The sequence below is a fragment of the Myotis myotis genome, unplaced genomic scaffold (genome assembly GCF_014108235.1).
Source record: "Myotis myotis isolate mMyoMyo1 unplaced genomic scaffold, mMyoMyo1.p scaffold_m19_p_55, whole genome shotgun sequence".
Lineage (NCBI taxonomy): Eukaryota > Metazoa > Chordata > Mammalia > Chiroptera > Vespertilionidae > Myotis > Myotis myotis.
This window is the reverse complement of record NW_023416363.1, coordinates 192,895-202,948: the sequence shown is the minus strand read 5'-3', so window position 1 is coordinate 202,948 and position 10,054 is coordinate 192,895. Positions and strand designations below refer to the sequence as shown.

The following is a 10,054-nucleotide window of genomic DNA, read 5'->3' as shown; positions in this document are numbered from 1 at the left end:
ATAGACCCTTTTTGCAACAGTCACCCACCTACATCCATCCTTAGAGAAAAGCAACACAACAGTCAGGCCTATCTATTTTTCTTACATACACACACACACACACACACACACACTCAGTGGCCAGATTATTATGACCACCCATATAGTACAATGAAAATTAGTTATGCAAATAATAATGAAACCTTGAGAGTATTTGCTTAGGAAGTTTTCAATATTCAGTATTTTTGGAAGTGTCAATGAAGTACTGATGGGGTGGTCATAGTAATGTGGCCACTCAGTGTATATTGATCTCAGGGTGGAAGGGAGAGGGAGAGATAGAAACATCAATGAGAGAGAATCATGGATTGGCTGCCTCCCACAGGCCACCCCTGGGGATGGAGCCCACAACACCTGGGCATCAGCACTGCCCAGGCAAGACTGTCTGTTTTGAAGGGATTTAACTGGTGCCCACTCCAGCCGCTTTGCTTGACAAGCTACTCTTTGCCATCAGCAGGTCACTGTATTGGCAGCAGCACCAACCCAGTCACGGAAAATCAGAGAAGAACACATCATAAACCTAAAGCTGCCCCCATCTGTTGTACACGTGGTGGGAGAGTGGCTCTCCTGGAGGGAGGAGTGCACCTGCTGACAGGGGTGGGACTTGGCTGAGCCTGATTCCTTAACAAGGAAGGGGTGGGGCGGAGAGCCTGTACCGGGTGTGAGAGCTGAGTCTGGGCCTCTCAGTTCCACAGTCGCTGCAATGATGTGGCCCCTGGAAATAAATGGCTGTTGGGGCGAGCTTTTGTTCAACACACAGTTCCTATATGATGATAAATGAAAATTAATCTCCTAGTTATATTATAGTCAATCCACATTTCCAAAAATTATTTTATTCCCATCAGCCTAATTACAGAAATGTGATCCATTCCTTTTAGGTAACAACACATTCATTTTATTTTGTGGAGTCTCACCTAGAGAGCCCAGATCAGGAATTCTCCTCCCCCTCCCTCCCCGGGGGGGGGGCCTGTCAGTCTGTCCCCGTGAACCCGGCCTCTGGTCCCATCTCCTCCCCCAGCGCCCCTGGCAGCGCCACTTCACCTTGTTCCCCAAGTCCCTGGGCTGGAAAGCCAGCCCTCTTCTGGGCGGTTGAGAAAACTACATTACCCAGAAAGCAATGCGCTCACGCAGGGCGTTTTTGTGCCAGTGCGTACGGTTAGGGCGGGACTTCCGGTGTCCTCCTCTTGGCGGACATTTTGACTTCTTTCTTCAACGGCTGCCGGGCTTCTGCGCGCCTAGGGAGGAAGGAGGGGACGGGGAGGCAGCGCCCCGCGGGGCAGGGTGTGTGTGAGACTGTTGCGCCGCCACCTTCGATTTCGGGGCGTCCGAGCCTCCCCGACTCCTCTCCGCCGACAGAGGCCCCTCGGCCTCACCCCATCGGACCCTCCAGCCTCGGGGCCGGCGCCGCTCGGGTCCCGCCGCCCAGGGCGCAGCGTCCAGCGCAGTGAGTCCCCGAGGGACCCCGGGGTGTGAGGGGAGGGAGGGCGCCGGGCTGCGGGGCCGCCGGGGAGGCCGTGGGGGCTGAGCCGGGAGGGGGCACCCAGGCCTGGTTTGTGTCTAAAGGCGACAGAGAGGCCGAGCGGCGGGTCCGGGAGGAGGTTCGCTTCCTGCTCAGGCCGCCGGGGCCGGGGGTGGTTGTGAACAAAGAGGGGCCTTGAGCCCCGAGGGAGGCGGCCTCACCCGCCCGGGGCTGGGCCAGGGCCCTGAGCAGCGGGAGCCCCTGGGTCCTGGGGTGGGTGCCCGGCCCTCAGCCCTTTCGTTCCCACCGGTTCCTGCGGGGGCAGAGCCGCTGGGGGACGGGGCTGGGGGCTCCTGTCAGGGCCTCACTCTCTGGTGGCCTCTGAGGTCGTGGGGTCCTGAGCCGTCGGCCCCTATTCCCGCCCTGGGCCCCGGGGACACTCAGCCCAGAACCCTAAGTCCAGGTCAAGGGTCAGATGAGTGGCACCTGATTTTGGCAGCCAGTGGAATTGTGAGTGACAGGTCCTTCCGTGCACGGGCTCCAGAATGTGCAAAGGCTTGGAGTGAAGACTAAGCTGATTCAGGGACGAGCAGGGGTCCATTTTTTAAAAATAGGAACTGGAAACAGTGGGACAGGAATCAAGTGCAGAGGAGCTTTGTGACCACTTGGGTTTCTGTTCTGCTGGTGATGGGGTCATTGGGGTCATGGGAGCAGTAGAGCAGGTGACCTGTCCCAGGTCTCATTAGACTCCCTGTGCCTGCAGCATGATGCACAGTATGGGTGTGAGGACGGTGGTAGAAAGCCGAGGACGGAGGCTGCTGTGATAGTGTTGGTGAGTGTGATGGTAACTGGAGCACAGTGGTGGTTGTGGATGTGGAAGAAGCAGTTGCATTATGGATCAGGGTTTTAGGTGTGGCCACCTGGATTTTCTAATTTTGAGGATTGGAGAGAGAGGTAAAGGTTGGATTTAGCAGCTGATGGTATGAAAGCACCATCAACTGAGATGGAGAAATTCATAGTCAGAAAAGCAATGTTCATGGGGAATGTAAAATCTTATTTTTTCCTATTAAGTTATGAGATATTTCAGAGACCAGTCAATGACCATCTGGAACTCTGAGGAGTAGTTCAAGATGAAGACTACTTAAAGAAATAACCATCTGCACCAGGGAGGAGTTGAAGGTCACCTATTTTTATTGGAGGTAGAAGAGTAATTCAAAAAAGGTTAGACTTTGGCTAGTGCATATTTACTTCTTCTTTTTTTAAATATATTTTATTGATTTTTTACAGAGAGGAAAGTAGAGGGATAGAGAGTTAGAAACATCAATCAGCTGCCTCCTGAACACTCCCTACTGGGGATGTGCCCGCAACCAAGGTACATGCCCTTGACTGGAATCGAATCTGGGACCCTTGAGTCGGCAGGCTGACACTCTATCCCCTGAGCCAAACCGGTTAGGGCCATATTTACCTCTTAAACACTCACCCATATTTCTCGTGACCCTTTGTGTGGCGTGGTATGTTGCATGCAGTTTGGTTGATTTGCTTATGGGCATGAGTGGGCATCTGTGAGACTCACTGGGCGTGGGGTAGAGGGCCATAGGCTGTGAGTGGAGAAGGGACATCAAATGCAGCAGCAGTAGAGGTGGGCCCTGGGTATCTGAGATCTGATGTGGTTCTCAATCGGTGAGGTTGAAGGAAAAAACAAGTTGGGAAGGAGGCCTTCATAGCAGAACTGAAGGCAGGGTCTTGGGTTGGGGCACTCAGAGTCAGGTTAGTGCAGTGGGGCCTTGACTTACGAGTTTAATTCCTTCCGAGACCGAGCTCGTTAAGGAGCTCGTTAACTCAAAGTACTCTGTCAACTCAATGGAAAAAATCAACCGAGAGACAGCTGGTATCTTAAAACACTCGTCAGTCGGGACACTCGTAAGTCAAGGCCCCACTGCACTTGATACTGTTTGAACTTGCCATGCAGTCTCTGGAACACACATGCTGAGTAATGACTAAGACCAAGGAGATATGTGTATGGGAGCTGGGGCTATGGGAGTGCAGGTGGGAGAGAGGTGTGGGAGGAGGAGTGATGGGCCCTTGGAGAGGGAGTGTGAATTCCTGGCCACAGATCCCTGATTTTTTTTTTTAATATATTTTATTGATTTTTTCAGAGAGGAAGGGAGAGAGATAGAGAGTTAGAAACATCGATGAGAGAGAAACATCGATCAGCTGCCTCTTGCACATCTCCTACTGGGGATGTGCCTGCAACCAAGGCACATGCCCTTGACCGGAATCGAACCTGGGACCTTTCAGTCCGCAGGCCGATGCTCTATCCACTGAACCAAACCCGTTTCGGCAGATCCCTGATTTTAAAATAGAAGGAATGTAGGTTGAGTACATTTCTGGTGATAACTGGGGAATTTTAGGGTAATTCCTGAAAAGACGGGTGTTGTGGCGCTACATGCCAGGTCCAGAATTTAGGTGTCATATAGGTGCACACCTGCCTGTTGTTGTTGGGCTGATACAGTGATCAATAGGAATGAGATAGCATACATCAGTGTCACCTGGGCTTGAAAATCTCTACTGACTTGGGGAAGGGAGAAGGGTAAGAGAGAAATACTTTACAGAGGAGGTGAGTTAGAATGTTGAAAAGGTGATTAGAAAACAGCCCCTCCTCTTCATGGCAAATATGTATTGCCTTTAAAGTTGTGACTCTGGGAATGAAGCTGTATGAGAGAAGTGTGATACAAAGAATTATGTGGAACAGGTAGGACAAAGTGTTGGCCTCAGCACCCTAGGATCGGAATTAAAAGGGTGTCAAGTGATGCCATGTTTTTAGAGTCTTGGAAGTGGAATTTGTGGGACAACAAGGATATTGCCCCACAAGACCAGTGTCAAATCACTCACATCTCTCTTTATGGCCAACATTTATCTGTCCCCTGTGTTGGTGACACCCATTGCGTTGACCCTAAATGTGAGGCCCTGAGGTCAGGTATAATCAATCTGGGCATCTGCTCTATTGCTGTGGGAAGACACAGTATCAGTAGGAATATAAGGAGAGAGTGACTCTGTTGGAGGCAAGGTCTGATGGATGCAAGGCCTGCTATTTTCTGTGATGTGGGGAGCAGATGGATATGGAGAGTGGGAAGTATGACGAAAGTAAAAGCCTAGGAGAGAAGCTGATCATGGACTGAACTGTCCCCATCACGACAGGATATGGACTTTGAGGACGTGGCCATTGCCTTCTCTCAGGAGGAGTGGGGGCTCCTTGATGAGGCTCAGAGACTTCTGTACTGCGATGTGATGCTGGAAGTGTTTGTACTCGTCTCATCTGTAGGTAAGAGCTTCACATTGTCTCAGTGTCGTGAGGTGATGCCCTTTCTTCCTTTATTCTCAAAACATAGCTTTCTCTCTCCCACAGCCAGACCATGAGTTCTGCTAATTTCCACCACTGTCTTGTCAAATGTGCTGTGGCTGCTGGTGCTGATCTGTGTGGAGAGCCCTGATGAATGGACTCCATGAACATCCCTGACACCCATTGCCTCAAAAAGTGCAGAAAGTGTCTGGAAATTGGGAGTCTTACAGGCAGCTTAATGGGTCCCACCTTCCTCTTCCTCTCTGGGAGGGTGACAATATCGACATTCATTCACTTCTTCCCCCTTCCTCTAGGGAAAGGTGCTTTATGACAGCCTGTGCCAGGTTATGTTCTTCACTTACATGAACCATAGGCTGTGCTTTTAAGACCCTTCTTCAATTGTTGTTTGTAATATTACCTTAGCTGAGTACTGCTGCGGGCCAAATTGCTCTGAGCCAGAGCTGGCTGCTCTCCTCCGTTGTCTTTCATTAATACTTGGAATAGTTAGGGTTTATGCATTGGTAGAGTAGAAGATCAGGGAGAAACCTGGTTTCCTCACAGGGTGAACATGCAAGATGGTCTCAGAGGAGATCTGGCCATACTGAATGACAACTGGGGGAAGGTATCACATAATGGTGGTGGTCAGATGATACCAGGAACCAGCTAATTTCTAACAGTGTTTAGTGGCCAGTGACATGGCTACACCCCATTTCTACCCTCTCTTTCCCATAGTTGACACTTTGCTGAATTGCATTTCATCTGTGACTTCCTGGCTTTTGGCACTATCACCTTTGTTACCTTTTTGCATTACCTGTCCCTCTGCATTGCTCCCTGTGCAGTATTATCCTACATGGACCTGCACATGTGTTATGAGGTGCACATGCATGCTTAAGTAGTCCTCGAACACCTGCTACTTTTTTATTAAATTTCACTTGGAATAAGACATAACCAACCTTTTGCACAGCTTGCCCCTCTCATCAGCAGAACAGCCCTGCTCAGCACTGTTAGCAGAGGCCTGAACTGGAGATGCATCTTCTCTTCCATGTGGTCCTTGCCATGTGTGTGTCATGGTTCTGGTGAGGTCTTCCCTGTTTTCTGACCTTCAAAGGCCCACCCCTTTACAACAGCTGCTTATATTCTTCCTGCACATCTCTTATTTTCAGACAATTGCATACAACCCATATATTATGTGCAAAACACTTTAGCAATGGAACTTCCCCTGTCACCACAGTCAACATTCAGTTTCTGCTCATTTCTCTCTTTTCAGGTTGCTGGCATAAAACATATGATGGGGAGGCCTGTTCTGAGCAGAGTTTATCTGTACAAGGAGAGTCACAGGTCAGGGCTTCTGACACAGCTCCAGCAACCCAGAAGACCCTTCGGTGTAAGTGGTGTTTCTCTGTGTTCAAAGACATTCTGCACCTGACTGAGTCACAAGCAGCAGACCTTGAGCAGAAAGCCTTCTTCAGTGACGCACGTGTGAGAGACTTCTGTTTGAGTGTAAACTCTCACCAGCAGCAGAGGGAAGCCAGTGGAGAGAAGCCCTGGAAAGAAGCTGTGGACAGGGCCTCGTTTGTGACCAGCTGCAGCTTCCGATCTTGGGTGCCTTCAACCAATAGAAAGGTTGGGAGAGTCTCCCCAGGCATCTCAGGGCTTCTCCAGCACCAGGCCCCTCTCAACACTGGGGAGCCACACAGTGCAAGTGAGATTTCACAGGAATTTGTGAGTGGAAAAAGTCATCACAATTGGGGTGGACATGAAAAAACTGACAGCAACAGCGGGAAAGTCATTCAACATCAGCGTATCTGCTCTGAAGAAGTGAATAATGAGGGTAACAAATGTGGGGAAGTCTCTATACGTACATTTAACCTCAGTCGACATAGGAGAGTTCACACGGGAGAAAAGCCCTATGAGTGCACTGATTGTGGGAAGTTCTTTAGAAAAAGCACTACCCTCATTGAACACCAGAGAGTTCACACGGGAGAAAAGCCCTATGAGTGCACTGATTGTGGGAAGTTCTTCAGGAGATGGTCTAACCTAACTCAACACAAGAGAGTTCACACTGGTGAAAGGCCCTATGTGTGTGGTGATTGTGGGAAGTCATTCAGGCAAAAGTGTGGCCTCAACAGTCACCAGAGAGTGCACACTGGTGAAAGGCCCTATGTGTGTGGTGATTGTGGGAAGTCATTCAGTGAAAAGTGTAGCCTCAACAGTCACCAGAGAGTGCACACTGGTGAAAAGCCGTATGAGTGTAGCGAATGTGGGAAATCATGTGGGTCCAGTCTTCATCTCCTTATCCATAAGAGAATTCACACTGGAGAAAAGCCATATCAGTGTAGTGATTGTGGGAAGTCATTCAGTCAAAAGTGTAACCTCAACATTCACCAGAGAACTCACACTGGTGAAAAGCCCTATGTGTGTGGTGATTGTGGGAAGTCATTCAGGCATAAGTGTAGCCTCAACGTTCACCAGATTGTGCACACTGGTGTAAAGCCATATGAGTGTAGTGAATGTGGGAAATCATTTGGGTCCAGTCATCATCTCCTTAACCATAAGAGAATTCACACTGGAGAAAAGCCATACCAGTGTAGTGATTGTGGAAAGTCATTCAGTGAAAAGTGTAACCTTAAGAGTCACCAGAGAACTCACACTGGTAAAAAGTCCTATGTGTGTGGTGATTGTGGGAAGTCATTCAGTCAACAGTATAGCCTCAGCATTCACCAGAGAGTGCACACTGGTGCAAAGCTGTATGAGTGTAGTGAATGTGGGAAATCATTTGGGTCCAGTCACTATCTCCTTGACCATAAGAGAATTCACCCCGGAGAAAAGCCATATCAGTGTAGTGATTGTGCGACCTCATTGAGGGAACACTGTAACCTCATCCGACACCACAGAGATCACTTTGGATACGAGCATTCTGAGTTTATTGATACTGGGAAATCATACAGGCAAACCGCTGCTCTCACACATCATCAGAGGGTTCACACTGGAGAAACGCCATATGAGGGTGGTGATTGTGGGAACTCCTTCAGCCAAAGCTCTATGCTCATGGGCCACAACAGAACCCTGTTATTAGACACCTGTGTGTTTGTCTTCCAGCCCTGCCTTTTATTGCCTCTACAATCAGGCAGTTCACATTGAGTCTCTGAGCCTGGTTTCCTCCCCAGGAAATAGATGGGTAAGCCATGTCAGGTTGGGGAGAGGATTAAATGATATAATTCTTGTAAAGCATTGAATCCAGGGCCTGGCACGTGTAGGGCACATTCAGTAACTGTTAGCTCCATAGCTTCACAATGTGTGCTGACTGCAGACATGCAGACAATGTAGGAAATACTGACTTGTTGGTCTTTGTATCTTCTCAAATTTTGTTGTTCAATGAATAGGATAGGATTGTGTATGTTGTCTCATAGCCTGCTGTTGTAAAAATGTGAAATTTGTAAGTTAGAAATAAAAGCTCTGACAGCTGGAGTGGGGCTGTTGTGTGAGTGACTGTCATCTCATGCACAGAAAGGTTGCCTGTTCGTATCCTGTTGAGGGCAGAAGCCAGTTTCTTGGCTAGATGCCATTGGGGGAGAGGGGGGGATGCAGGAGGCAGGCAATCAGTGTTTCCATCTCATTTCCTCTCTAAAAGTCAATTTAAATATATATATATATAATCTCCATTTAGGTTTGTAGCCTTCAGGAATAATAGAAAGAACGCATTTCACCCTGAGGAGCATTCTGAGCTTCATTTAATCTGAAATATTTCTAAACATGAGAACAGTTGCAGACAATACTCTCCAGATTCCTGAGTCAAGACCCCAAATCCTAACTTTTTCATTTCCCAATGCCACTGCCCCCCTAACCCCCCACCCCAACACCAGTGTTTACAATGGTCATTGCCTGGTATCATCTGCATGGCCAGGAAAATTACATTCCCCAAAGGGCAATGTGCCTAATGATGGCTGGGTTTAGCCAATGAAAACCCAGGAAGAGCACATGGTCCCAGTGCTTATTGGTTTGGGCGGGACTTGCGTTATCTTCCACTTGGTGGTTATTTTGACCTTTTTTGTTGTGTTTATGGAGGCAGAGGGTCCAGGACTGGGTTACAACCAGGAAGGGGCTTCATGGGCAGCGGCCCAGCTGTGCAGGGTGTGTCAGGCTTGTGGAGCCCCCACTGGCGGGATTAAGGCCTCTCTGCCTCCTAGACTCCTCTCTCCTGAAAGGGTTCAACTCAGCCTCATCCCATTCACCCTCCATCCGACGGTGCTGGCGCGTGTCTGGTTCTGCAGCCCAGGTCACAGTGTCAAGAACAGTTAGTCCTTCGTGGGTGATGTGCCCTGTGGTGGGGGAAAGGGGCTGTGGGCCGCACACAATGCCACTGTGAGGACATGGTGGTGCGGCTGAGCCAGGATTGTTCAGCAAAACCCAGGCCTGTTTTTGTGTCTAAAGGCGACAGCAGCGGAGGTAAGGTTGTGCATGAGGAGTTTTACTTTCATTCTCAGGAAGCCGGGGTCATCGTTTGCCGTGATCAGTAGATGGACATTGTGTGAGGCAGGGTTCTGACGTTTTCCCAAAACTGCCCAGAGGAAGAACAGTCTAGAAGGGAGAGGACAGCAGGAGGGGCGGGAAGGAGAGCCCTGTAGGACAGTGTAGGTGATGAGGTCACTGGCAGGTGCACACTGGACTGACCGCTGAGGGCTGCAGGCATCACCCGGCCCGGGGTGTGGGCCAGGGTCCTGGGTAGCCTGAGCCCCTGGGTCCTGGGGTGGGTTGCCAGGCCCTCAACAGCCCTTTAGTTCCCAAAGTTTACTGGGGGTGCAGAGCCGCTGAGGGGCCTGGGCTGTGGACCTGATTTCAGAGCCTCACACTCTGTGGCCTCTGAGGTCCTGGGGTCCTGGGGCTGTCCAGCCCCTTCTTACCTTGGGAACTGGGACCTTGAAGAAACACTCAGCCCTGAATCCTGAGTCATGTGGGTGAGGACACTAGGGGGCGCCAGCTCCCCTCCTGCAAGTGCCCGGACCAGGAGCAGGTGGGCGACCAACAGGGACTGAAGGAGGAGGAGGTGGTGGGGCGCAGGTGCCCTGCGTGGCGAAAGCCAGGTGCCTTCACCCCGCAAGACGCAGCAGCCTCCCAGTCCGAAGGGCAGGGGCAGGTGGAGGGCGGCAGGTCTCCTGAGCTGCAGGAGGAGGAAGGACAGGCCTAGAGAGAAGGCCCCAGCTGAGCCCTATTGTATATTT

General features: G+C 50.2%; 1 protein-coding gene across 4 annotated transcripts in view; it reads left to right on the top strand.

Moving 5' to 3' along the window:
* Positions 1–1,282: 1,282 nt before the first annotated feature.
* The window catches only part of LOC118657453 (zinc finger protein 883-like), a 68,286-nt gene continuing 59,514 nt past the window's right edge, over positions 1,283–10,054 (top strand). Inside the window, exons 1-4 of one of the 4 annotated variants that reach the window (XM_036311482.1) lie at positions 1,291–1,480; positions 2,567–2,716; positions 4,694–4,817; positions 6,103–8,308. In XM_036311482.1, coding sequence (XP_036167375.1) covers positions 4,697–4,817; positions 6,103–7,976 — 1,995 coding nt within the window. In that variant the 5' untranslated portion in view covers positions 1,291–1,480; positions 2,567–2,716; positions 4,694–4,696 and the 3' untranslated portion in view covers positions 7,977–8,308. Of the gene's footprint in view, positions 1,481–2,566; positions 2,717–4,334; positions 4,549–4,580; positions 4,818–6,102; positions 8,309–10,054 lie in introns of those variants that run through there. The other 3 variants (XM_036311483.1, XM_036311484.1, XM_036311485.1) reach the window with 3 other exon arrangements.